A 27834-nucleotide genomic window follows, 5' to 3' on the forward strand; every position below is an offset into this window, starting at 1 on the left:
TGGGCAACAGAGTGAGACCTCGTCTCTTTAAAAAAAAAATGGTTAAAATGTTTAAAATGGTAAATTTTGTTATATATATTTTAATGCAATTTTTAAAAATTAATAATGTCATTTTTTAAAGCGTGGAAGTCTAGGGCCGGGTTCAGTGGCTCACACCTGTAATCCCAGTACTTTGGGAAGCCAAGGCGGGTGGATCACCTGAGGTCAGGAGTTCAAGACCAGCCTGGCCAAGATGGTGAAACCCTTTCTCTACTAAAAATACAAAAATTAGCTCTACTAAAAATACAAAAATACTAAAAATACAAAAACTAGCTGGGCATGGTGGCATGTGCCTGTAATGCCAGCTACTTGGGAGGCTGAGGGATGAGAATCACTTGAACCCGGGAGGCAGAGGTTGCAGAGAGCCGAGATGGCTCCACCGCACTCCAGCCTGGGCAATAGAGCAAGACTCCATCTCATAAATAAATAAATAAATAAATAAATAAAGTGAGAGTCTAAATCCCCTCCCTTTGAATATGGGTTGACCTTGGCTACTGGATTCTAACGGCATGATGCTGCCTGTCTTCCTAGGCCAAGTCATAAGAGGCCCTTTGGCTTCCACCGAGCTCTCTTAGCTGGGAGCCCTAAGCCAACATGTAGGAGGCCAGCTACCCTGCAACAAGATACTAGAGAGCCCTCATAGTCGTAGGAAATGACGTCTGCCCAATGCTGGCCCGATAGGACCAGCTGTTCCAGCCCCAGCTATCAGGGTCTGCCCGGCCTGGGCCTCAGACAGGTGAGAAAGCCTCCAGATTGTCCCACCCCACTTGGGGCCACCTCAGCCAACACAGTGCAGAGGTGGATGGAGCAGAGAAGAGCTTTCTCACAGAGCCTGCCAAATTGCAGATTCATAAGCAAAATGAATGTTGGTGCTGTTTTATGCCATGAGGTTTGGGGGTGGTTTGTAATGCAGTAGTAGATAAATGGAACAGTGAACATATTACTTATGTATTTGAATTTGTTTCAATTTAATTTAAAAAGCATCAGATTTAAATAAAATGAATTTAAACTACATAAATGTCTCTTGCAAACCAATTGGTAAATTGGATGGTTTTCATTCTCATGGTTTGCATCTTGCCTCTATAAAGCTATTAAAGGTGCAAAAATGTTTTCACCTGAATACTGATAAAAGCTTGGAGTTGGGGGGTGGTCAGTGAGGTGGAGTGAGGGGGAATATAGTTCTGTCGGAGGGCTCTCTACCCAGAAGGCAAGGGCAGGAAGGAGAAAGGTAGCTGGGGCTACATACCATGAAGGGGCAGGTTTCCAACCTAGAAAATTAAAGACAAACCTGGTCAGCAGGTCCTTGGAATAAAACCCAGAATGTGGAGGAGTTAAGTGAGTGATTGATACATCACCTGAGATGGGGTTTCAGGAGGCTTGAGAAGGGAAGGAAGTTATATGGCCTAAGACCAGGACCCCTGAGGAGCTAAAGGTATTCATTAAGCGCAGGTGGCTCCTGCCTGTAATCCCAGCACTTTGGGAGGCCAAGGCAGGTGGATCACCTGAGGTCAGGAGTTCGAGACCAGCCTGACCAATATGGTGAAACCCCCATCTCTACTAAAAATACAAAAATTAGCCAGGCATGGTGGTGGGCGCCTGTAATCCCAGCTACTCAGGAGGCTGAGACAGGAGAATCGCTTGAACCCGGGTGACAGAGGTTGCAGTGAGCCAAGATCGTGCCACTGCACTCCAGCCTGGGTGACAGAGCAAGACTCTGTCTCATAAAAAAGAAAAGCAAAGAAATCCATAATGTATCCTCCCCAAGGATTCTCCACTGTCCCCTTCCTGTTTATTTCCTTCATCACCCCATCATCTCTGAAATTCCTGCTTGTTTGCACCTGCTTGATATCTGTCTCTCTGTATTTGTCAGGACAGGCTAAGTGCTGCAACAAACACCCCAAAATTTAGGGCCTCAACTCAAGACTAGTATGTTTCTGCTGCTTGCAACAGTTCAGTGCCACTATTTGATGAACAGACTTCCTCCTGCTGTTTCGGGTCCTGGGCCCCTCCCGCCTCCAGGCTCTGCCCTTCTTGCACCCAGAGGCTTCTCTCACCAGCCAGGGAAGAAGACGAAAAGAGATCATCTCATGGGGGAGGGCTTTATGGGCCAGCCCTGCAAGTGGGGCACATCCATCAGGCGGAACTCAGTCACATGGCCACCCTCACTGCAAGGGAAGCTAGAAATGTCGCCCAGCTGGGGGCTCAGGAGAAAAAGAGGAGCCATGTCTGCCTACTCTCCCAGTATCAGATCCCAGGGTGCTAGCTCTCATCCACCTTATTGTCCGTGTCTGGCACTGTAACTGGCATATAATGGGTCTTCAGCAAATGCAGAGTCTATGAGTAAATGAATGGTGCTCAGGCTGGGTCCTGGGAACCAGGCCAGGTGGGCACTTTCCTAGTACATGCTGGGGGGCGGGGCGGGGATAGAGGGAGGGATGCAGTCACTCCCAGTTCTCAGATCAGGAAACCGAGGCTCTGAGAGTGAAGCCACATGCACAAGGCCACGCAGCTTGTCAGTGCCAGTTCTCAAATGCAGGAAGCCTCTGCCACCAAATGTCTGTTCTCTCCACTCCCCTGGCTGCCTCTCTAACACGCACACTGACTGGACTCAGGGTCTGGTTATCTTCAAGGCTGCTCTCCTTTCTAACAACCAATGAACCATGTTTGACAAGCTGCAGGTGGCTTGAGGCAGCGGCTGTATCTCTCTCTCATCCCTACATGCCCTGTGGCTACCAGCACAGCCCTTGAACACAGTAGGTGCTCAAACCATGTTTGGGGGATTAATTTGTTCACACAGGCTCAGGCTTCATGCTTTGCTGCTTGCACAGTATGGGGGTCACTTACAACTTATAAAAGAGATCGAGGGGATATTTATTATACGGCCCCTCCCTGTGCAGAGTCGAAGCTGTCTCTGCAGCGAGACCATTGTCCTCCCTGAAACTTGCTCCCGAAGCAGGGACCGGGGCTGCGTCATGTGGGGGTCAAGACCACAGGTGTCACCTGGCCCCCATCAGGATTAGACTGTGGATCCCTGCCACATACAGAGACTGACCTTCCTTGCCCCCAGCTAGTCAGTCCCAGGAAAGAGAGTCGATGGAAGCGGCAGTGTGGCTCTGTCCGCGGTGCTGAACTATCCTCTAACTCCCTCACCTCCTTCTGTAACCCAGCAGCAACTTATGACCTCCTGGGTGGGGGGCAGGTAAAAATACAGATTCCCTGGCCCTTTCTTTAAAGATTTGGGTTCTGAGGGTCTAATATGGAGCCCTGGGATCTGTTTTAACCAACTATCCTAACTGCTTATGATTCTATCCAGCCATTTTGGTACTGGACTGAGTTTGAACACTGACCTCAATAATCAGCTGGTCTTCATGGAGTGCCTGCTATGTACCCAGCACTGTGCCAGATACTGTAAGGCACAGAGCTGCATCAGGCAGGGTAGACGTGGGGAGGGAGGGAGAGAGGCAGCCCCTTCTGCTTTGTGTAGACACAGCACCAGGCACATACCTGGCCTTTATCCTGCAAGATGAGATACATAGGCATGTGAGAACGGTAGTTATCATAACCATAACCAGCATCTGTATCTTTCCTTGGAGTCTCCACGGCCCTATCTGCAAGGCACAGTATGACACATTCTGCTCCTTCAGATCTCGTGGCCTAGGACCCAGACACAACGCCACTTCACACATCAATGTGCCTGATTCCTGCCGCCCTGAACCCCCCAGAATGTAGTCCTCCCTCCCTGCACCATACGGTTGCTGATTATCGTTGTTTACATGATGTGCTATGTTTTCTTTTTTTTTTTTTTTTTTTTTTTTTTTTTGAGATGGAGTCTCACTCTGTTGCCTGGGCTGGAGTGCAGTGGCGTGATCTCTGCTCACTGCAATCTCCACCTCCCGGGTTCAAGCGATTCTTCTGCCTCAGCTCCCTGAGTAGCTTGGATTACAGGCATGTGCCACCACTCCCAGCTAATTTTTGTATTTTTAGAAGAGATGGGGTGTCACCATATTGGCCAGGCTGGTCTCGAACTCCTGACCTTGTGATCTGCCCGCTTCGGCCTCCCAAAGTGCTGGGATTACAGGTGTGAGCCACCGCGCAGCTGCTATGTTTTCAATCATGTCCCAACTGGGATTGGGACTCCCTATTGAGGGCAGGGCTTGCACCTGATTGTCCCATGTAGCATCTGACACAGGGACCCATCCCATCCCCACTTCCACCTCCCTGACCCCTGCTAGAGGAGGCGAGCAATTATTGGAGGATGAGTAGGGAGAGGAATGTGCCCAGGGGATGTGCTCCTGGGTTACACAGCAGCTGAGACAAGTGCTCAGAACCCAAAGAAATCAGGGTGGGCCTCTGGGAAAGCAGGCAACAGGCCAAATGCAAATCAGGCAGGAGCCAGAGTTGAGTCAAGGCCTGGCTTTCCTTTCTCCGGGTGTTTGGGGCTAACAGGAAGTGGGGTCAGGACAGCTGTGCCTGGTAAAAACAGATGTTCTCTGGGCCTGAATGTGGGGCATGGAGGAGGGGGGAACTGGAAGGAGAGGGCCACAGCCAGAGAAATGAAATATGCACAGACCGACTTTTATTTATTCCATTTTACTTTTATTATGGAAAGTCTCAAACCCCTACAGAAGTAGAGGGACTGGTATGAGGCACTCCCACGCACCCATCACCCAGCTCTAACTGCCATACCCACTTTGCCATTCTCATTCCATTCCTCCCTCAAGCCCCTTTTTAACAAAAATGTCAGACATCAGATCATTTCACCCATGAATATTTCAGAATGTATCTCTCACACACTAGCACATTTCTAAAAATAAGCCCAACATCATCACCATACCTAATACAATGAACCATTCCTTAAGATCCTCTAATATGCAGGCCATCTTCAAATTTTCTCGTTTTCCTGAAAAATGCCTTTTTAGGGTTCGTCTGCTTGAATAAAGATCTAAACAAGGTCTTGTTTCCCAGGCTGGAATGTAGCAGCGTGATCTCGGCTCACTGCAACCTTTGCCTCTGGGTTCAAGCAATTCTCCTGCCTCAGCCTCCCAAGTAGCTGGGATTACAGGTGCCCACCACCACACCTGGCTAATTTCTGTATTTTCAGTAGAGACAGGGTTTCTCCATGTTGGCCAGGCTGGTCTGGAACTCCTGACCTCAGGTGATCGGCCCACCTTGGCCTCCCAAAGTGCTGGGATTACAGGTGTGAGCCATGGCACCTGACCCATACATTGCATTTTGGTGCTTTATCCCTTAAATCTATTTTCCTCTCTAACAGTCTTTTCTCTCTTCCTTTTTATGCCCTTTTACTTGTTGAGGAAACCAGGCCCTTCGTCATGTGAGACTGTCCTCATTGTTGATGTGGCAGACCGAACCCTCGTGGTGTCATTTAACATGTTGCACTGTCCTCCTGCTTCCTGTAGACTGGTGTTTAGGTCCAGAGGGTTGAGGTGATGTAGGGTCAATCATTCTAGCAAGCGGACTTCCTGGGAAGTGCTGTGTCCTTCCTATGGGATCACATCTGGAGCATACTAAGAACGCTTTCTGGGCGATACTAAGAAGGCTTGGTGCGTTCTGGTATTGCCAGCCTGATCCCTCCATTAGGAAGCCCCACTGCATTGCCTCAGTTATTTCAGTACCTTCCACAGCATCTTAAAACACTGACAGAGCTGGAAGAGATCTGAGAAGTCCGTTCACTTATGTTTCTGTTCGTTCCTCAAATATTTGTTGAGGATCTACTATGCCAGGTCATGAGCTACAGGGAACAGAACCAAGGGGATCCCTGACCGTGGAGCTCACAGCCAGGTGGGAGTAGACAACAAATACCTGGAAGGCAGGTCTGCAAGGGTGACGGGTTATGAGTGACTATAACAGGAGGTGATTGATGACCACCAGGTGGCTGCTGTGTGATGGGAGTGGGGAGCCTCCCTAAGAGGTGGGACATGGGAGCTTGACAAGAACAAGCCAGCTGTGCAGGAGTGAGGGTTGCAATACAAGGAGAGGCAAGAACTGGTGCTGGCAGAGAACGTGGCACCTGCCACAGCAAGCAAGGAGGCCATTGTGCCAGGAGCCAGTGAGCAGTGGAGAGAGGACTACAGGAGCAGCGAGGAGGCTGCTGTGATAACAGCCAAGGTAGGGAGTGGAGGTGATGGCCAGCCCAGTACCCCAACCTCTTACTGCTGATAACGTGAGCTCAGCAAGGACAGAGAGGTGCTACTTACTGAACAACTACCCCGCATCAGGAGCTTTCTATGCAGCATCTCAAAGCCTCACAGCCTGCTGCATAGGAGCCACTGTGCCCATTTTACAGATGAGAGGCCAGTGAACAGTGAAGCCACCTGCCTAAGGGCATAGAGCCACAGGTGGGCAGCAGGGTGGAGCCCAGGCCTGAGGAGGTTGTCCAACTCTTCAAAGTTGTCCCGCAGCGAGATGACCACTGCAGAGCCAGGCTGCCTCCAACCTTGGCTCTGGCACCGAGAAGACCTGTGACCTGGCCCAAGGACCTTCTCCCCTTCTGTGCCTCAGTTTCCCAATCTGTAAAACGGGAATAACGATTGTACCTACTTCAAATAGGTGGGAATGAAATGAATTAATTTATATCAAGTACTTAGAACAGTGCCTGACCCCCAACATGCATTTGATGGTAGATATGTATGTTTATAGTTCTGCTGGCATCAATACTTACAGAAGGGCAAAGCTGAGATGATAGGTCACCAGCCTCCCGGGGTGGAGTCCACCTCACTCACAGCAGGAGCAGGTGCATCAATTAAAAGATTGCCAGGGCCGGGCACGGTGGCGCACATCTATAATCCCAGCACTTTGGGAGGCCGAGGAGGGCAGATCACTTGAGGTCAGGAGTTTGAGACCAGCCTGGCCAACTTGGCAAAACCCTGTCTCTACTAAAAATGCAAAAATTAGCCAGGCGTGGTGGCACGTGCCTGTAATCCCAGCTACTCAGGAGGCTGAAGCCCAAGAATCACTTGAACCCAGGAGGCAGAAGTTGCAGTGAGCCAAGATCATGCCACTGCACTCCAGCCTTGGTGGCAAAGTGAGACTGTCTCAAAAAAGAAAAAGGTTGCTGGGAGGAGAGGAGACCTACCTTGGGCCCCTGCACACTCCTTGCTGGGGATAGGGGCTGGTTGAGGGAGCCATAGACCCCTATAGGAGATCTCCAGGTTCCTTCTGGTGTCTGCCCCAGGCCAGGGCTCCTGTTCTGGAGTCACTCTCTGTCCCTGTTATCATGGGGGCCTACCCTCAGCCACCTAGCCGAAGGATCAGTGACCACCCATGGTCCTCAAAGTATCCCATCCACATGCACCCTAAAATGGGCAGGCAGAGCTCAGGCTAAACGGGAGGAAGCTCAGCGGCAGCTATGTGCCCAAGGGGCATGGCAAGGCCAAGACTAGGTGGTCTAACCTTGCTACCCCACCCCACACTCAGCCCCTGCTTCTGGGGCCCAGATGGGTCACTTCAGCACAGGGCACAGGGAGCTTCCTAACTTCCCAGGCAGACACGCAAAGAGTTAAACTCAGACTCCCTCCTTCCTTCATCCCAATTCTGATCCTTGCTGACTCTGCTCCCCCTCCCTACCCCCAGCTATTCTGGGACAATGGAGGCAGCAGATGGCCCGAGTCCTGTTCCCTCCACCCGACCCTCAGGATCTGGGAGCAACCCGAAAATCTGCTGCCGCGTCTAAATGCGGGCCGATGAGCAGCCTTCCCTGGGTGGGGTGGGGAGGACGGCGACTGTGGATGGCACCATTCCAGCCCCACGGGGCTGCAGGGCCGGGGGCTGCCCTCACTCGACTGGCATCCCATAAACCCAGCCCTGGGCCAGCCCAGAAAGAAGCGGGGCTTTGGAGAAGCACAAGTGGCCGGTTGCACCCAACTCACTGTGTGACCACAGCACGTGGCAGTCCCTCTCTGGACCTCTCCTCCCTGGAAAACAAGGGGCTGGCTTCAGGTGCTCAGTGGTTCCAGATGTCCCCAACACAGATGTAGCCAGAAGACAGTTTCTGATTCTTCAAGGGTGGAGCCCCTAGCCCTGGCTCCCTGGATCAGGGCCCCTCTGGCCCTCGGGATCTCTCCTCCTCCTTCCCCATCTGAGAGCCCCACTGTGACCCCAACTCCGAGAGCATCACTGGGCATGACACAGACCTCCCCTCTCTAACCCTCCCCTGCCTATGTGCCACCATGCCTGAAATTTCACCATGATCACTTTCATTCATCCATCCACCTCCTTGGGATCCGAAATTCCAAGGGCACTTGCATTTATTCAGTTCCTGCCCTTGGCTGTCAAATCGCCCTTTGGCACCATTATCTGATACCTGAGGCTAAGTCCCTCAGCCCTGAGTCTCCATTCCGCCTTCCCTGATTCTCTGACCTCCCCCAACCCAGGCCCTGGGGGCAGAGAAAAGGAGGAACCACTCCACACCTCACAGCACACACGCTCACATGTATACATCATGTACACATGTGCGACACAGCCACAAAAACACACACCACAGGCCGGGCGCGGGGGCTCACGCCTGTAATCCCAGTACATTGGGAGGCCGAGGCAGGCGGATCTCAAGGTCAGGAGATCGAGACCATCCTGGCCAACATGGTAAAACCCTGTCTCTACTGAAAATACAGAAATTAACTGGGCGTGGTGGTGCACGCCTATAATCCCAGCTACTCGGGAGGCTGAGGCAGGAGAATTGGGAGAACTGCTTGAACCCCGCAGGCGGAGGTTGCAGTGAGCCAAGATCGCGCCACTGCACTCCAGCCTGGTAACAGAGTGAGACTCTGTCTCAAAAAAAAAAAAAAAAAAACACATGGACATCTTTATGCACAGACACATGTAGAAGGTACATGCCACACACACACACACCTGTGTACTGCCTCACACACCAGGACTCACAAACCCACTAGTAACAGTCACCATCCACTCTGCCCTTCCTTTCTCTGTGCCAGGCTCTGTAACATGGTCTTTGCACACATCATATCACACCACCAAAAGTGATCACCATCTCCACTGTGATAGACAGATAAAGACCACACCCCGTCAGGAACAATTTGGCTGCATGTAACAGAAAACTGGACCAAGAGAGACTTAAACAAATAAGCATTTAATTTTCGTACAGAACCAGATGCTGGAGGGAATAGCTGTGGATGATTGTCTTGGCCTTTCCTTCATGGTAGCAAGGTGGCTGCCCCAGATCCAGCCATCACACCCACATTTATAGCAGGAAGATGGGGAATGGGCTGCAAAACCTTCCCCAGAAACATCTCTATTGGATTTGCTTAGTTCCCTCTGGCCAGAGCTGGTCCCATGGTAGCCCCTAACAGCAAGAAAGGCTGGGAAATGAGCAAAAAGGATCATCACAATTGGCTGGGACCCGTTATGCTCCATCATCTGGGCCCCGGCATGCTGAGGCTCCAAACAAAATCTGGTCCTGTTCACAAGGGGTGGGGAGCAAGGAGCTTTGGGAGACTGGTTGGCAACAACAGCAGGTGCTGCAGACCCTGGATTCTGCCATCATTCCACCCATGTCCCTTCAGGAACTCGGGACACAGATGAGGGAGGCAGGAGTGGGCGGCCCAGCGCTTGAGCCCCAGGGGAATGACTGAGAGACATTAGCCAGGGCCAACGGCCAGACCCCACCCAGAGGCCATGTCACTGCCTAAAGGGTTAGGACCCCTGAGCCCCAGCCCAGCTCAAGTGCCCCCTGCCCTTTTTCAATTCAGCCTCCTGAGGGAGTCTAGCCCCTGGAGCCTCTCTGGCCACCACCTGGTCCACCTGGTCCCCTGGGCTGTCTAACTCACCTCCCAGGGGCCTGGGGTGCCTTCAGTGCCAATTGCCACTCAGATCCTGGGCTTGCCAACCACCCGAAGGCCCTGCCAGGGACTGCCTATCACAAGACACTTGCCAGGGACCCACAGTGCCACCTCGGGAGCCAAGGCACACCCAGAAGTCTCTGCCCAACCTTTGCCCAGCAGTTCAGGATTCATCGGGCACCCAGCTGGGGACACCAGGGTGTATCTGGATAGAGCAGACAATGGAGGGAGCGAAATCTGCAGAGAGACCAGAAAAGGACAGGATGGTCACCCCCCACTTCTGCTCTCAGCCCACTCTCCTAGGTGGACACATGCCACAGAGGCGGTTTGGAGCAGGGTTTCTCTACCTCAACACCACTAACACTTAGGGCCAGAGAATTCTTTGTTGTGGAGCTGTCCTGTGCCTTGCGAGATATTTAACAGCATTCCTGGGCTCTACCCACAAGATTCCAGTAGCATCTTCCTGAATCATAAGAATCAAAAATGTCTCCGACATTGCCAGACGTCCCCTAGGAGACAAATCACCCCCACTTGAGAACCGCTAGTTTGGAGAAACTTCAAAAGCCAGAGAAGCCATAAAGAGACCTCAGCTGAGGCCAATCATCTGATCACATGCATCTGAATCTCTAGGTGGCTCCAGATCCATTTGGCAGTAATCTATGACTTCTAGAATCTTCGAGCTTTGAGGAAATTTAACAGCAATTCTTAAACCTCTTGTCAGTATAGCTACGGCTTACACACTGCTGACGGAGAGCTCATCCTACTAGAAGGCAGCTTCGTTCGTCTTGGAATTTTGAATTTTTGTTCCTATATCGAGCCAAATTCTATCTCCTTGTAATATCCAACTTGTTCAACGCAGCCTTGGCCGCAAGGGCCCTCAGCATCATGGGAGCCCTCTGCCCCAGGACAGGCAGCACTGCAGAACGTCAGGGCCAGGGGCCCTGGTTCCTCCAAGCATCACAAGCGTCCAGACAGAGCCTACAAAGGCCTTGGAGAGGCCCCTGCCACATCCCCAACCAAATTTGACACCATTCCCTCCTCTTCTCCACATTCCAGTCACACAGTCTCCCGTTCCTACCTTGAGCAGGTCAAGGCCTGTCTCCTGCTATCAGGCCTTTGCATATGCTGTCCCCTCTGCAGGAGTGATCTGCCACCTGCTCTTCTCCTAGCGAACTCCTGCTAGCCCTTCAGGTCCTTCACGTTACCTCCTCAGAGAAGCCTTCCCCGGCCAGCCCCTACTCCCCAGTCAACATCAGGGCTCTGACTTACTCTCCCATAACAACCTATACTGGCATACTCACCCTACACACACAGTGTCCCAGACTCCCCGTCCCCCAGGACTCCCTCTGGACAAGTCTCTGTCACTCAAGTGGGCCCAGAGTTCACCTCATGCCCTCCTCTACTCGTTACCTCCCTGAGTCCCTGCTAAGTCTCCAAAGGCAGAATCAGGGCTCCTTCCCCAGTTCCCAGACCCATTGCATGTCACTACAAGGAGCAGAAATGCAAATAGAAGGGTTGGGGCTAGTCCAGCTGCCCAGAGATGGAACAGACTGCCACAGGAGGGAGGAACTCCCCATGGCTGTAGGCATGCAAGGTGAAGCCAGCCCATCAGTTGGCAGAGATGCTGGGAAGGGGTCAAGCATCAGTTCTGGGGTTGGACTGATGGGCCCAGAGTCCATGTGTCCCCTCCCCCAACTCCTCTCCACCCCCATCCCGCCACCCCTGGCCAGAATCACAAGTCATAGCTGGGCCGGGGGCAGCGGCTCATGCCTGTAATCCTAGCACTTTGGGAGGTCAAGGCAGGCGGATCACTTGAGGTCAGGAGTTCGAAACCAGCCTGGCCAACATGGTGAAACCCCGCCTCCATTAAAAACACAAAAATTAGCCAGGCATGGTGGCAGGCGCCTGTAATCCCAGCTATTCGGGAGGCTGAGGCAGAAGAATTGTTTGAACCCGGGGGGTGGAGGTTGCAGTGAGTCGAGATCGCACCACTGCACTCCAGCCTGGGCAACAGAGCGAGACTCCATCTCAAAAAAAAAAAAAAAAAAAAAAAGCCACAGCTGGCAGGTGCTGGTGCATGGAAAGGAAGCTGCATATCACAGGCTATGCTCCAAGACTGCTCTAGACCAGTCAGGAGCGGATTTGGGTGGCCCATCTCCCCGTGGCCAGTTCTGGGCAGAACTGGAAGGTGTTATTCCAACCCTTTACCTGCCTAAAAGAAGCATTTAAGAGTATCAAAGAAACAAGGAGTCCAAAAGAGATAAAATAAAAATCCCCCACCAGAGCCTGAAGTTCCACCATGAGAGCGTTGCCTGTGCTCAGGGAAGGCAATTCAGCCTTCCAGGGACTCCCAAAGAACCCCAGAGGATTGGGGCTGGGAGAGCTCTTCAGATCCATCATGGCCAGCCTCCAGGTGTTACTAATGGGAGACTGAATCCCAGAGAGGGCAAGACACTTGCCCAAGGTCACACAGCAAGCCAGTGGCAGGGTCAGAAACTGAAATCCACTCCCTCCACTCCTAGCTCTGTGCTGTCAGCCACCAAAGCCTGTCCCACTCCACTCCCTCCCAGCTCCCCCATGTTTGGATGCCTGGACTCAGCCCCCACTCCTCCCATCCAAGGTTCCAGCCCCCAGACCCACCTGGAGGGGTCCTCCTCCGGGGAGAAGGGGCCCTGTAGCTTAATGACGTTGAGTTTCCCCTCAAAGACACCGTAGCTGAGGGTGACCTGGGCAGGGAGATAGAAGAGTGTTGGGGCATCACACTGGGGATCCCCACAAGGGGGCAGCATCCTGGCACAGGTGGAGGAGGGGTTTTAAGCTGCAGGGAAAGCTGCCCGGGAACCTGAAATTCCCCGCTGGTGGTGGGAGCCCACCCCACGCCCCAAGGCACTTCACAGCTGGAAGAGCACTGCCATGCCCTTAATCCCATTTGCTCCGTCAAGAGTTGAGCTCCCCTGAGAAGCTGGAACAATACCCCCATCTACAGATTTGGAAACTGAGGCTCAACAGGAAAAGGCAGCTTTCCAGTAAGCTGCAAGCCTGGACTAGAATGGAGGTTTTCTGAGACTCACTGGAGGGCCTTGGCACATCCCTCTTCACCCGGAGCCCCTACTCCACCAGGCAGTGACGACATGGATCATGATTTCAGCTCAGAGGCTGTAGAGCACAGTGGTTAAAGACTGTGGGCATAGGGACCACCCAGCTAGGGTTCCAGTGCCCCTCTGCCCCATATTAGCTGTGTGCCGTGGTCAGTTCAGCTCGCTGGGTCTCATTTTCCCCATCTATAGAATGGGGATAATGTTAGTACTGACCTCATGTGACTACTGTGAGGAACCAGAGAGTTAAAGAAGGGTGGCTGGGTGCGGTGGCTCATGCCTGTAATCCCAGCACTTTGGAAGGCTGAGGCAGGTGGATTACTTGAGGTCAGGAGTTCAAGACCAGCCTGGCCAACATGGTGAAACCCTGTCTCTACTAAAAATAGCCAGGCATGGTGGTGGGTGCCTGTAGTCCCAGCTACTCAGGAGGCTGAGGCAGGAGAATCACTTGAACCCGGGAGGTGGAGGTTGCAGAGAGCCAAAATCGTGCCATTGTACTCCAACCTGGGCAACAGAGCGAGACTCTATCTCAAAAAAAAAAAGAAGGGAAGGACCCCAGTGTGGTGCCTGGCATTGTGGGTACTCAGGATACCCTAACCATTAGGATGCCCTGGTTTGGGCTGCCTCAAATCTGCCTCTCTTTCCTGGCTTCAGGCCCTGCCATCCTAATGGGACCAACCTCACACCCCAGTTCCAGGCCTGGCCAATCAACACTAACTCCAGGTGCTGGTAGGAGATGGGTCACCTGACCCAAGCCCAGTCATCAAATCAATGAACGCCAGCCCGGGGATCTGAAGGAAGGAGGCGCTCTCCTCCGACAGTGGGGGGAAAGCTGGGGCTGCCATCTTGCCAACATGAGGGCTGAGCCCACCTGAGGATGGGCCAACTTGGGGGAGAGCTTCTCAGTTATGTGAGCCAACAATTTCCTTTTCAGGTTAGCCAGTTCATGTTGAGTTTCTGTCACACTGTTGGGCAGGAGATCCCGGGGACGCTCCCAGCCAGGACCATCTACAGTGTCAGAGGGCAGCCTCTCCGAGGCAGAGCCAGTTGGACCTGTATCACCTGCCAGGTGGTGGGATGGGGTCCCCCTCCTCCCCCAGCCTAACATAATGCTGAGCATCCCCCCAAAGACCCATTCCATCCCGGTAACCTCAGGGTTGGCAGGAACAGCACTGAGCAATGGATAGGGGAGTTTTGATGAAGGAAGGGGCTCCTAACAGGTAAAATTAGAAGAGCCAGCTGGGCTCCCCGGGAGGAATGTGGGGAGGATGGAAGACTGAGTAGAGGTATGGGTGGAGAGCAGGGTGGTGGAAACCTGAAGACAACCTCATCTCATTTGTTCAGGTCCTTCCCGGCATTTGAGGACCAGATCAAAGAATTTCAGCTTCACAAATGCTAATCCTTGAGGGTTAGAGGTGAAGGGGTTGAGTCCCTGTGTACCCTTAGGGTGTCCTTTGCCACCCTAGGCCTCAGTTTCCCCATCAATAGGGAACACCCAAGACCCATAATCTGGAGTTCCAGGTTTCTTTCAAACGACAGGAGGGAGGGTTGGGGGGACCCCATGTTCCTTTGGTTCCCCTTCCCATTTGCCACCTGCCCCCAAGGCCAGCTCACCTGTTCTGGGAGCTGTGCAGTCCTCAGCAGCTGCAGGGTCTCCAGGTGGGAGTGAAAGAGGGGGCTGGGCTGCAGGCGGCCGCCCAGCTTGCACTCAATGATATAGCCCATGGTGCAGTCATCAGGCAGCCGGATGAGAGCAGATGTGTCCATGAAACGGGAGCCACTGAGGGACAGAGCCAGACTGCAGACGCTGGCCCAGGCCCTCCACACCCAGAGCCGTGGGCCACCCCATGAAGGCCCTCCACTGGGACAAGCTGGCAGAGCAGAGCACCTGCCTCCTGCATACTGTATGACCTTGAGCAAGTCAGGAACCTTGGGGAGCCTCAGCCTCAGTCTCCTGTTCTGTGAAATGGGGATGCTAATGGCCGTGTCTTCGTGGAGCTGTTGTGAGCATTAAACAGGGAATGGGAAGGTGATGCCCTTTATAAATGTAGCCTTTCCTTCTCTCCCTGTCTTGTCATTCATTCATTCACTCATTTATTCATTGCTGGTGCCAGATACCATGCTAGGGCTGAGGATACAGAGATGAGAAAGAAACGCTTCCTGCCCCCAACAGCAGCCCCTATTCTGGCGGGAGACAGAGCAGGGAGCAGGTCTTTCAAAGAGTGGTGCTAAGTCAGAGGGAAGCATGCTGCCTGGGGCTACAGGGAGAATCAGGCGGGCTTTCCAGAGGAGGTGGCGGCTTTTTTGTGTTTTCATTTGTTTGTTTGTTTGTTTGTTTGTTTTTGAGACAGAGTCTCCCTTCATTGCCCAGGCTGGAGTGCAGTGGTGCAATCTCGGCTCACTGCAATCTCCGCCTCCTGGGTTTAAGCAATTCTCCTGTCTCAGCCTCCTGAATAGCTGGGACTACAGGCACCCGCTGCCATGCCCGGCTAATCTTTGTATTTTTAGTAGAGACAGAGTTTTACCACGTTGGCCAGGCTGGTCTTGAACTCCTAACCTCAAGTGAGTCACCCACCTCAGCCTCCCAAAGTGCTGGGATTACAGGCATGAGCCACCTAAACAGAGTCTTGCAGGATGGGCTGGAGTCAGCCAGTGCTGAGGGGAGACAGGAACAGAGTCCCAGGCATGGACTTCAACTGGCCGCGTATACCCCATTAATGCCGCTGCCCTGGATGCTTGTCCAAGGGGCAAGTGGGTGTGGAAATCCAGCCTGTACTCCCCTCCCCAGCCTGCACTCCTCTCCCCAGCCTGCACTCCCCTCCCCAGCCTGCATGCCCTCAAGCTGCACCTGCAGGAGTTGGAGGGAGAGGGCTTTTTCTAATTCACACAAAGGTAATTTAGAGTTGGGCAGAAGCCTGGGTGGGGGCACCCCAGGCACACGGATGACCCTGGTCATGTGTACACACACAGTTCTGTGGACATGCCCCAGGACAATGAGCCCGCTCTTGTCCAGTATGAATTGCCTCCCAGCCAGGGCAAGGCAGGGCAGGCTTGGGTAGTAGCGAGGCTTGCAGACCTTGGAGCCAAACCCAGCAGCTGAGTGACCTTGAACCTGGCTGACCTCAGACTGGCTTAATCTCAGTGCCTCAGTTGCCTGAGATCTAGAAACAAGACTAACGCCACCTTCTCCCCCAGGTGTTGTGATCCTCTTGATGGAGCACAGAGCTGGCTCAGAGTCAGTCCTCAATACAAGGGAGTGGCTGCTGATGGTGCTGTTAATAATAATAATAGCCCGGAAAGACCTCCAGAAGCCAGGCCTCGCCACTTCTAGAACACCTGTGTCCCACCCCCACCCACACTGCGGCCTCCACTACCCCTGAGATCCCCTCATAATATTAGGAGAAATATCATCTCCCTTAGATGATATTATGAATAATATCACAGGATGTACACCCACTGTGATATTAGGAGTAATATCATCTCCCTTAGATGGCCCAGTGTATACTGGACTGTCCCAGCTCAAATACCACCTCTTCCTGGAAGCCTTCCCTTCTTCCCTCACCCAGAAGGCCCTTCTCCCTCCTCTGAAGACCCTTAGATTTGGCCTTCACCTCCCCTACGGCATTGACCAGTCAGAAAAGGGCGGTAAATAGCACCTACCAGGGCCAGCCCAGACATTTTCTCATTTAACCCTTACTACACCATTGGCCACTGCATTATCAGGTCCATGCGCCGACGGGGGACTGGGGCTCTTGGAGATGACATGACTTGCCTGTGAGTGGCACGTCATGCGCTCAGCCGTGCAGCCCCTGAGGGCAGGTGGCAGGTGGCTTGTTCACCACCAACTGCCGCTCTGTGACACACGCAAATGAGGAGCAGCTTCTCCTGAGCTCACTCTCAAAGCCCTTCCTGCTGCAAAGGCCCCTCCTGTACCCCAGCTGCCACCCCCTCCCCGCCTTCCTGCCCACCCCTGGGTCTCTGCTTACCTGGCCCACGGAGCCATCTTCAAAGCCAGTCTGCGATTGATGCAGAAGCCAGCACCCCCAGTGGCAAACCAGAACTGTACCAGCCTCTGAGGGAGAGGAAGGCCAAGGGGCAGAGTGAGCCTGGTGGCAGTTGTGGGGAAAAGGGACAGCCAGACCACCCTTCACCCCCAACCAGCATGGCTCAAAAGCCCTTTATTTTGAATCTCACTAGAGTCTTGCTACAACCTGGCATTATTGCACCCATTCTATAGATAAGAAAACAGAGGCCCGAAGTCACATAGTTAATTATGAGTGGTGAGGTCACTGATCAGACTCAAGTCCAGCTGAATTCCAGTTAAAGGGGACAGGTGTTGTTTTACCCACCCAGCCACCATGCCCCTTTCCCCTGAGAAAGGTCTCTACCTCACTCCATGTGGCTTGGGAGGGGCTGCCGAACATGGCACCTGCTCTCCTGGGCCACAGAGGTGGGCCTAGGTTGACGGGGCCTGAGTGTGCATAGGAAAGATGTGGCTGGGAAACAAAGGTCGGGCTGTGTCCAATACAAATCACTAACACTTTTTTTTTTTTTTAAGAGACAGAGTCTTGCTCTGTTGCCCAGGCTCAAGTGCAGTGGCACCATCTCTGCTCACTGCAACCTCCGCCTCCCAGGTTCAAGCGATTCTCCAGCCTCAGCTTCCCAAATAGCTGGAACTACAGACCTGCGCCACCACGCCCAACTAATTTTTGTATTTTTTAGTAGAGACAGGGTTTAACTATTTGTTGGCCAGGCTGGTCTCAAACTCCTGACCTCAGGTGATTCACCTGCCTCGGCCTCCCAAAGTGCTGGGATTACAGATATGAGCCACCGCGCCCGGCCTCAGATCACTAACACTTTCTAGTGTTGACTTCGTGCCAGGTCTCATTCCAAGGACTTGGAGAGATGACCTCATTTCATTCTTTCTTCTGTGTTCACAACCACTCTTTGAGTAGGGGCTGTTATTACCCATTTCACAGATTAGGAAACTGAGGCACAGAGAGGTGAGGTGACCTCAGTCAAGGTCACAAAGCCAGGAGGTGGCAGGGCTGCCGTGTAAACCCAGGGAGTCAGGCTCCAGCGTGCAGTTCTCCACCCCAGAGGCAAACTGCTTAGGCAGAGGTGAGTCGCCAGCAGTGAAGTGGTGTGAGAGCCTGGGGGACCCCCTGGCTCCCCTGGAATCACTCATACACAGAGCCCTAGGGCCCAGAAGAATTTAATTAAGGCTCAGAGGCTGATTAGCTACTGATAATTAAGGCTCTGTGTTTTCTGCTCTTGGTTTTCCTAATGAAGCAGATGGGGACCTGGGAAGGGAGGTTGAGCCCTGCTGTGTGCCCAGCTCCTGCACCAGGCACTGCCTCCAGAGAGGGACCTCCCGACCTGCCTTCTTCCTGGAGCCAAGGGAGCCCGAGGGCCAGGACCACTCTAACACCTGATGCCCAGGGGGTCCTGGGGACAGGGAGAGAACCATGCAATATTTGGGACATACTTATACTAAAAATTTCCTCATTATTTATGAGAAAGTCAAGTTTAACTGGATGTAGTGGTTTTTCATTTATTTGTTTAATGAATCTGGCAACCCAAATCAGTGTCCATCCAGGTCAGGAACTGAGGCGGGTACAGAGCCCCCTGTTTTGCCAGGTGTCGACTCTTCAGTCACAGGCTAGTGGAGGTGTCTGGAGAGAGAGGGTGCCCAAGGAGGGGAAGGTGGGGAAGGGTTCTGGGGCTCAGGTGGCAGCAATCACCCAGCCACACAGTATTCAGCAATTTTCTTTTTTTTTTTTTGACGGAGGGACGGAGTCTCGCTCTGCCGCCCAGGCTGGAGTGCAGTGGCACAATCTCAGCTCACTGCAACCTCCGCCTCCTGGGTTCAAGCGATTCTCCTCTCTCAGCCTCCCGAGTAGCTGGGACTACAGGTGCCCGCCACCATGCCCAGCTAATTTTTGTATTTTTAGTAGAGACGGGGTTTCACCATATTGGTCAGGCTGGTCTCGAACTCTTGACCTCAGGTCACCCACCCACGTCAGCCTCCCAAAGTGCTGGGATTACAGGCATGAGCCACTGCCCCCGGCCATTCCAGCATTTTAACAACCTGCACACCTACATGGGGACACCAGGTGACTGGGAGCCCTGCTGTGGTGTCACGCAGCCTCAGCTCACCTGGATGCTCCCTGAGTGACCAGGACAAGCCGTGGTTCCTGGGGGATGGAGGCCTCACTATGTACTGTGTCTGTGCCACGACTGCATGATCTCAGTCTCCCCATTTCACAGAGGAAGAGACTGAGGGTTGAAGAGGGGAAGCTACCAGCCCAAACCCACATAGGGCCAAACCTGAAACCCAGAACCCCTCTCACCTCTCTAGCACAGCCCCACCCCCAGGACCGGCCCGGCCCTTGGGATCAGCGGGCCAAGGGGCAAAGGAGGAGGAGAGGGACCCACCGTGCGGTTGTGGGGCTGTGGCTCTGAGGCATGGATGGGCCGGTTCAGGCTGGGCCTTCCCACGTAGACGTCGTGGGCCAGCGGGAAGGCTCTCAGAAGCTGCAGCAGCGCCCTTGGGTTCACGTAGTTGTCATCGTCCACGTGGCAGAACCACCTGTAGGGATGAATCGGGGACAGTGAACTTGTTGGGGGGGTTCCAAGCCAGGGTCCCCAAGCACCCCCACAGTCGGTCAACAGTGATGGAATGGGGGTAGGGGTGGGAGAGGCTGACATTTAAGGCATCTGTTTTGTGCCAAGTTGCATATTGTGTAAGCTCATGAGGAGAGTACCCACTTCACAGTTGAGGACCAAGACTGAGAGGTTAAGACACTCGCCCTGGCCAGGTGTGGTGGCTCACGCCTGTAAGCCCAGCACTTTAGGAGGCCGAGGCAGGTGAATCACCTGAGGTCAGGAGTTCGAGACCAGCCTGGCCAACACGGTGAAACCCCGTCTCTACTAAAATTACAAAAGTTAGCCAGGCATGATGGTGGGCATCTGTCATCCCAGCTACTTGGGAGGCTGAGGCAGGAGAATTGCTTGAATCCAGGAGCGGAGGTTGCAATGAGCCGAGACTGCACCATTTGCACTCCAGCCTGGGCAAGAAGAACGAAACTCTGTCTCAAAAAAAAAAGCCATTTTCCCAAGGTCACATACCCAATCATGAATGTCAGGACTGGAACCCAGCTGGACTTCCCAGCCATCTGCCCACTGCCTGCTAGAGGAGTGGGGGCTGAAGTCAGACCCCAGGAGGCCCAGGGGTTATTTTCACTGGGCCCAGACCACACTTATCCCCAGAGACCCAGGAACACTCGCCTAAGCCCACTGGCCAAGAAGGTGTCGAACTCAGCAGCCATCTTGCAGGACAGAGCTGGGTGGCTGTGTTCCGCGGAGCAGTTGGTGACCACAAGGTGGGACCCTGGAGAAGTGAGGAGGAGTCAGGGGACCCTGCCCAGGTCCCCCCTTCAGAGCCCTGAACACAGAATACAGAGCAAGGCTGGGCTACAGGGAGTCTGGAGCAGCCCACCCACTCCCATTTTACACATGGTAGGACTGAGACCCGGGGAAGGCAGACCTGCCCAGGACCACAGAGCTAGTGGACAGCAGGCTGGGCTGGGACTCAGGTGTCCAGGGCCTTGTCCAGCACCGCTCTTCCCCATACCCACACCCACACCAGTTTCCAGGGAAGAGGCCCACTTCCCTCCTGGGCAAAGGGGAATCTCCACATGCCAAGGGTGGGCAGCCCATTTCCTGGGAACCCTCAGGCCAGGGCACAGCCGCCCCAGCTTTCCCAGGCAACAGCTAAAGTCCCCCACCACACCCAGGCCGGGCAGAGTTACCCAGTCTCTCCTGGAGGCCTTTGTCTGGGCTGTCGGTGAAGACAAATGTCTAGGAAGGAGAAGAAGGGGTCAGGACTCACATCGGCCCAAGGGACACCCCAGACCAATCCACAGCCCACCACCACCAGGCCCCAGATGGACTCTGTACTCCTCCAGTGACAGACACACCCCTCTCATGGTCACACGCTCCTTTAGGACAACATACAACACACACAACCCAGCTTTTGTAGACACACAACTTCAGGGTGTACACAGCCCACAGTCTAAACACATACACTCACCCCCTTTCCAGAGCAGCACCACAGGGACCCAACCACAGCCACACACCTGGGCAGCATCTCACCCTCTTCTATCACACACACACACAATCACACACACACACACAATCACAGCTGCACTCGGCTCCTCCACAATCACATAACACAACCTTAAACCCATTTTCAGGACACAAACTCTATGTGAACAGACCACGCCCACACCATGGGACACCACGCCACTAGGGAGACGTCACACCTTCACAGCCACACAAACCCCCTGTGCAAGCCATCTCGGAAATGCTGCCTCACAACCCAGTCCAGCTCTCCCAGATTGGACACGCACTTGCCCGCAACGACCCTCAAACCTCACGAGGCAGGCGTTGTCATCTGTTCCCTTCCCAGATGACAAAAAGGAGGCTGAGTGATGGACCAGGATTGGCAAGTGCCAGGCTGAGATTCAAATCCGCAGGCCCTGGACCTCTCCCCACCGCCTCCCAGGCAGCTAAAGCTGCTCAGCCCCTACATAATCCAAGCTCAGACTCTGAATGAGAGGTAGAGGAAGTACATGGATGTGACAAAGACAAGCCAGGCTGGGGACAAAGACAAGCCAGGCTGGGGACTGGTGTCCTTCCCATTCCACGCCCGGCCCAACATGGCAGAGCTTCTCAGCTGCCCAAGCGGGTCCTCTCACCCATTGAGCATCAAGGGCCTTTGAGGGCCTCCCCGGCCCTGGGACTGCCCGGCCCAGGACTCAGGACAATTCCGGACCCCTTCTAAGTGTCCCACCTCTTTAAAGCCCTCCGACTCTCTCAGCCCCCACTGGGGCCACACTCGTGGCTTAACCCTGTCCTCCCTTGAAGCTCACCGCCTCCAACTGCAATGCTCCCCTCTGCTTACCCAAAATCCCCTCCCTCCTTTCCAGGAATTAGCCCTTCAGATCAGAACAGTCCCCGCCTTGATCCTCAGTTTACCCATCTACAAAAGGGGGACAGTAGTGGCTGTGAGAATACAACAAGATTGTGTGTAAAAGAGCAAGGAAGAGTTGACAGTGAAGTCAGGCTCAACTACTTGTATTTCAAGGGAAACTGAGGCATAGGAGGCCAGGAGGCCAGGAGCCAGATTTGACACAGGAAGGGGCAGGAGGGAGCCAGGCTATCTCCCAAGGCCCATGGCCACATCCCTGCTTCTGAGCCACTATCACCTCTCACTGGACTATTGCAAGACTCTGCCTTATTCCCTCAGATATGTTTCCCTGCCAGGACCAGAATCGAGTAACACCCAACTCCACCCACCAGCCACTAACACCTTCCATGGCTCCCTACTACTCTTGGGATAAAGGCCAGCCTCCCTAAGTGTGGCCAGTGAGGGGCCACCTGGCCACCCTGCCTGATGTAGTCTGATCTCATTACTTCCTGTCCACCCCTGGGGCTTCTCTCTCTGTCTCTCTCTCTCACACACACACACGCACACACACGCACGCACGCATACACACACACACACACGCACGTGCGCACGCCTCTGATCCTCTGCACATGCTATGCCCTCTTTCCACCCTCTAGCTCCCAGCTCAGGCATCACCTCCCCCAGGCAGCCTTCCCTGACACCCCTCCAGCTACTTTAGAGGCCCCTGCTATGTGTTCCTCAGCCCTCTGTTTCTCCTGTCACTAACAGCAGTTAGCAAAACTCCCTGGTTACAGAAATTTCTCTCCCCGTCTCTTCCACCAGACGATGGCAACCTGGAGGCCACAGGCTGGGTCCAATTTGTCTCCTTGTTCCGGCACCTGGCTCTCCTCAGGAAGGCCTGTGCAGCATCCACCCTCTGAGCCTCTCTCCCTGGGGTCTGTCTCCCACCGTCAGATTTAGCGAATGCTGGAGGTCTCTGGATTTCCGCAGGGGGAAATGTTGGTGGTCCAAGCCTAGACCCTGGTCCGCTTCTCCATGAAGCCCACTCCGTCAGTGACGCCATGCAGCCTCTCAGCTTTAAACACCATCAGGGAGCTGGAGACTCGTGGACACCACCAGCCCTAGCCTCTCCCTGAGCTCCAAACTGTCAAATCCCCTGAAACCATGACGTCTCCTGGGGGCTTAACACATCAAGACTGAGCCCCCGTTCTCCCCAAGACCTGCTCCTCCCTCTCACTGGTTGGGACCCAAAACCTCAGACTCCCCGCTCCTCCTCTCTTCCTCTCACACCTCTTCCCGAGCCTATCATCAATTCTGCTCACCAGCCTCCAAATCGTCTGGGACGCTGCTCTTCCCTCCAGCCCACCCGGCCACCTAGTCCCCGCCACTGTCGTCACCTGCTGCCTGCTTTGCTGCAGGCCCTCCTCCCTGGCCTCCCTGCTCCCTGCCTCCACCCCAAGTCGGTTTTCAACACAGCCTCAAGGGATCCTATAAAAGAAACCAGGCCTTTCCTGCCCTGCCCTCGACAAACTTTTGCCACCAAACAGCCACCAGATAGTGAAACACTCTCAAGCTTGGAGCATGGGCCAAATGGGCTGAGGACTGTTTCCCGGTGAAGATCTAGTAAGCCTGAATAAAGCAGGAGAATAGGCACTTTGGGAGGCCAAGGCGGGTGGATCATTTGAGGCCAGGAGTTCAAGACCAGCCTGGCCAACATGGCAAAACCCCATCTCTACTAAAAATAGAAAAATTAGCCGGGCGTGGTGCGCATGCCTGTAGTCCAAGCTACTCAGGAAGCTGAGGATCACTTGAAACCAGGAGGCGAAGGTTGCAGTGAGCCAGGATCGTGCCACTGCACTCCAGCCTGGGCAACAGAGTGAGACTCTGTCTCAAAAAAAACAAAATAAAACAAAACAAAACACCAGCAGCCGTGAACAGAGTGAGGGAGAGAGCCGGGAAGGGGAGTCCAGGTCCAGAGGGGGCGGGGGCACAGGAGAGGGCAGTGAGGCTGGTGCTTTCAGTCCCTGGGAATCCTAAGGTTGGCACAGAGCGATGGGCAGAGTTTCTTTGGAGCCAAGGGCTGCATTTGACTTGTTTAAAGAGGGGACCTGACAATGGTGAAAACTTCACAGGCAGCCGCGGGAAACAAAGGGACACGCAGCCTGCTGGGGCAGGGGAGGGGTGGCCGGGGACCATCTGCTGCAGAGGAGGGGAGTGGTGGGGCTGCTGCCACCTCTCCCCCCAACAAGGGGACCATAGGGAGGAGAAAGGCTCGCCTTGAGCACAAAACCCGCCTCCCCCAGCCCACCCCCTCAGCCCAGGACAAAGGCCGGCACACGAGTCCCGGCCCCTGCCACAAGGCCCACCTGCCACCCGACCGCCCTTAACCAGCCAGGCGGGCGCCCAGCGCTGCAGTTAACCAGCTCAGGCCCGGTCCAGACACTCCTGCCCCGTGCAGATGGGGAAACTGCGGGCCGAAAGGGGAGGGCCTTGGCTGAGGTCACAGAGAGAAGTGAGCCAAAGGGTGAGAGACGTGGGGTAGCGAGCGAGGGCCTCCCTGTCCTTCCACCTCCTCCTCCATCTCAGCATCCTTCCTTCTTTCAACTGCAAGGACAAGATTTCTAGAGTCTGCCCCTCACCCCTTGGGTCCAGCTGAGTGGATTCATCTCCCACTTCGGCCGAACCCTGCTCAATGTTTGCACTATAAGGCGGGAACATCACGGCCATCACAGCCAATCTCTGGGGCTTACTGTGAGGGTGAAACAAGCAACTCGCCTGGTCTACAGCCCTGAGCAGCGGCACAGCTGCCAGCACCCCCACTCCCACCCCACTGCCTGATTCACATGTGGGATCGAGCTTGGGACATGAAAGGGGTTGTTCTTGTCTGCATTTGCTGGCCTGGTACTGCCAGGCACAGCCGCCCAGGCTGAAGGCCAAGGACCCTCTCCTGTAGCCCAGTGACCCAGGCCTCACAGGGTTCCCAAGTCTCAGCAGGGGAGAAAAGCACCCAACCAGGAGCAAGGTTCTAGGTCCCACTGGGCTCTGTCCCCTCAGGCCTTCTGCGTGACACCACGCCAGCCAGCACTTCCTCCTCTCTGGCCTCAGTTTCCTCATCCGGGGCAAGGGCACCACCACGGTGATGGAGACAAGACAGGAAAGGGCCGTGGGCCACGTGAGGCCACGCTCCCGGGTACACAGACGCATAAACAGGAAGGCCTGCGGGAGGGCCCGCCTTGGCGGCTTCCGCAGGAAGAACCAGGATCTCCCCAAGATGAGAAGCCGTGTGGGGCCCAGAGAAGAGCTGGGGTGCTGGGGGCCAGCGGGGGAAGAGTTAATCCCAAGTACGAGGGCAGAAATCAGGGCAGGGTGCCCCTCCCCAGGAGGGCCTGGCCTCTGCCAGCCATCCTCTCCCCCTCCTTTTGGTATTCCAGGAGGTCTCGACTATCTCCAAAGACTCAGTCACTTCCTCCCTCTGAGCCAGCCGCCAAAGAGGGGACGGGTGTGTGTGTGTGTGTGTGTGTGTGTGTGTGTGTACCCATTCTCCACCTCCCCCATCAACGGTCCCTAACACCGACATCACTAACTTTGCTTAAGGAAGATACTGGATGCGAGGAGGGAAAGGGCTGGAAGGGACTTGGCTCGCCGGAGCCGCACAGCCATGTGACAGACATGCCTCTTGTCACACACATCTAGCACACTCCAGCTCCGTGCGTGTGAGCACACACACACACACACACAATCCCACGTGCCAGGCAGGCCTCCCCGACCTCCGGCCCACCACTGCCTCAGCCGCCACCCTCGTGGCACGCGCTCTCCTTCCCTCCTTCGGAAGCAGTCCGCAGGAAGCCAACACAGGAGGCCAGACATGGCGGCCTCGGCACACCCGGGGCAGCAGAGACACAGCGGCAGGGGCTATCGGGAAGGCCGAAGGGATGCCTCCCCCAAGAACAGACCCCACCTAGACATTCTCCTCCCGTCCTCCACCCTCAGAGCCTGGGCAGGACAGCACCTAGGGCCTGGGTGGGACAGCCTGGCCTGGGCACGGGTCTGGGTCAGGACCTCTTGGAGGCCTCCACCCCAGCTGCCCAGCACCCACCATTACCCCTGATGCCAGGCTGGGCCTGGGTGGCTAGGAGCGAAGCCCTCACGGGAGCGGCTAGGAATAGAAGAACCCCCAGGAGGGACCCGGGAGCCTGGAGCAGGGGCCCAGCCTGGCCCCCAAAAGTGGTGGAGCGGTAGGACCTGGGTGCACCTGGAGTCAGGACCAGTACAGGGCACAGGCAGGGCCGCAGGCAGCCCCTAAAGCCCGGAAGAAGGAGAGAGGAAGAGGATCCCTGATTAGGCAGGTATTGGGCAGCTTCTCCCATGAGGCAGTCAGGGACCCCAGCCCAGTAGAAAGGCCTCTGAGAACCCCTTAGGCCAGGGGCCACCCCCAGGGCCCAATGTCACCCACTTGTCACCTGTTCCCTGGTCCTGGAAACCCACGTGTCAAGCAGCAGCTCCAGGCGCAAGCGGTGGAAAGCCCGGGTCGTCTTCACTGCAATGAAGACATCGTGTAGCTGTAGCTCAGGGGGCCCCGGGTTCGGCTGGCGGAGCTCGGGGGTCTCCTGTACCCGCTGCGGGGACAGGTTCAAGTGGTACCGCAGACACAGGAGCCCCATGCACAGGAGGGTGAGGAGGGCTCCAGCCAGGCCCCGCGGGAGCCGGCACTGCATTGGTTGGCCCTGGGACCCCAGACAGCTCAGCCCCCAAATCCCAACCAGACAGGGAGGGGAAGCTGGTCAGGCAGGGGCTCCAGCAGAGGCAAAAGTCTGGCAGGCATCAGGGGCTGGCAAGGAGGGAAGAGGTAGGAGCTGAGGCTCTGGACCCAGAGGCTGAGCCATGGTAGCACGATCTCGACCGCCGCCAGTCCTCCACCTGCTCCCGCTGTCCGGCCTGCCGCAGCCTCCGGGACCGCCTGGCCCCGCCCCGCTTAGCCCGAGGGGCGGGGCCAGACGAAGGGAACCCCAGACAGAGGCGGCTGAAAGGAGGCACCAGCAGAAAGGGCAGCCCCGGCTCTGCCAGCTGCTGCGGTGGGAGGAAGTCACAACAAACCCTCCGTGCCCGGTGGAAGGGAGTGTCCTCCAGCACCGTCCACTCCCCCAGAGAGCTGTCAGCTCGGCCCATTCAACACCCATTACTTTGGTGTCCTGCTTCACCCAGCCCCCAGCTTTTGCTCACAGGTTTCCTCCGGGATGCTCTCCCATCTTCCATCAGCCTCACCCACATTCCCTCCACTAGGCTGAGTTCTATCTGGACTTCAAAGCTTAAGGGTTCCCTCCTCCAGGAAGCCTTCCGTGATAACCTCTTAACCTCTGGGGCTCCCACAGTTGTTCGCTCAGTTCCTGAGGTCTTCACAACAGCACTGGGACTGTCGTTCCCAGTTTATAGCTGAAGACATAAGGCACAAAGGCACAGAATGAGCAAAAACGATCCAGCAATTCAGCCGCAGAGCTGGCAGAACCCAGGTCTCTCTGTTCCTCATCTAGTTCACAGGAGGTCCCCTGAGGGCACCTGTCCAGCTGTGCCCCAGCCCATACCCGACCTCACTCCGCAGTCTCTGGAGCTGCCTCTCTCCCAGCACCTGACCAGTGGACAGACAGAGGGCCTTCTCCAGCCACCACCTCCATCTTGATTCGCACAAGCTCACTCACGCCTCCTCCCTCCTCCACTCAGAGCCTGCACTGGCTCCCATTTTCTTCAGAACAAAAGCCAAAACGCACACAGCAGCCCACAAGGCCCTGCGTGAGCTGGCTCCCAAGTTACTCCCACCCCATCTCCTGCTACTCACCCTGCTCCACTCCAGAACCTGGGACCCTCGCTGGCCCAGGCACCTGGCCACCACAAGACCTTGGCACTTGCTGTTCCCACCTGG

At 55.0% G+C, this 27834-nt stretch overlaps 1 protein-coding gene and 1 long non-coding RNA gene across 10 annotated transcripts; both read right to left on the reverse strand.

Annotated features, from left to right (window-relative positions):
* Nucleotides 1-4613: 4613 nt before the first annotated feature.
* On the reverse strand, nucleotides 4614-7970 carry LOC134809670 (uncharacterized). The gene is made up of 2 exons (XR_010155967.1): nucleotides 6719-7970; nucleotides 4614-6567 (listed from the first exon to the last, which is right to left on the reverse strand). It is a non-coding gene; the product is annotated as an uncharacterized LOC134809670 (long non-coding RNA).
* Nucleotides 7971-9121: 1151 nt separating this feature from the next.
* Nucleotides 9122-26890, reverse strand: MFNG (MFNG O-fucosylpeptide 3-beta-N-acetylglucosaminyltransferase). Of its 9 annotated transcripts, XM_016938746.4 has the most exons (9): nucleotides 26381-26890; nucleotides 20761-20809; nucleotides 20237-20339; nucleotides 19385-19538; nucleotides 16933-17018; nucleotides 14561-14726; nucleotides 12492-12577; nucleotides 10001-10088; nucleotides 9127-9371 (listed from the first exon to the last, which is right to left on the reverse strand). In XM_016938746.4, exons 1-8 carry the CDS (start codon nucleotides 26633-26635, stop codon nucleotides 10022-10024), a joined length of 966 nt encoding a protein of 321 aa, XP_016794235.1. In that variant the 5' UTR covers nucleotides 26636-26890; the 3' UTR covers nucleotides 9127-9371; nucleotides 10001-10021. The 9 variants fall into 9 exon arrangements, with proteins under 9 accessions (XP_016794232.1, XP_063663570.1, XP_063663569.1 ...); XM_016938743.4 differs by lacking the exon at nucleotides 12492-12577 and having other exon boundaries at nucleotides 9122-9371; nucleotides 26381-26879; XM_063807500.1 differs by lacking the exon at nucleotides 12492-12577 and having other exon boundaries at nucleotides 9122-9371; nucleotides 26406-26860.
* Nucleotides 26891-27834: the final 944 nt, after the last annotated feature.

Source organism: Pan troglodytes, chromosome 23 (assembly GCF_028858775.2).
Source record: "Pan troglodytes isolate AG18354 chromosome 23, NHGRI_mPanTro3-v2.0_pri, whole genome shotgun sequence".
NCBI classification, from domain to species: Eukaryota; Metazoa; Chordata; class Mammalia; order Primates; family Hominidae; genus Pan; species Pan troglodytes.

Bases quoted from the DNA above. Each gene is read 5' to 3' on its own strand.
- MFNG (XM_016938743.4), bottom strand. From the start codon at position 26,635: ATGCAGTGCCGGCTCCCGCGGGGCCTGGCTGGAGCCCTCCTCACCCTC. The intron at 14,727-16,932 runs GTAAGCAGAGAC...TCTGTCCCTCAG, and splicing joins AAGATGGCTCCGTGGGCCAG to TGGCTCCCGTTTCATGGACA. The intron at 10,089-14,560 runs GTGAGCTGGCCT...GTCTCTCTGCAG, and splicing joins CTGCACAGCTCCCAGAACAG to ATTTCGCTCCCTCCATTGTC.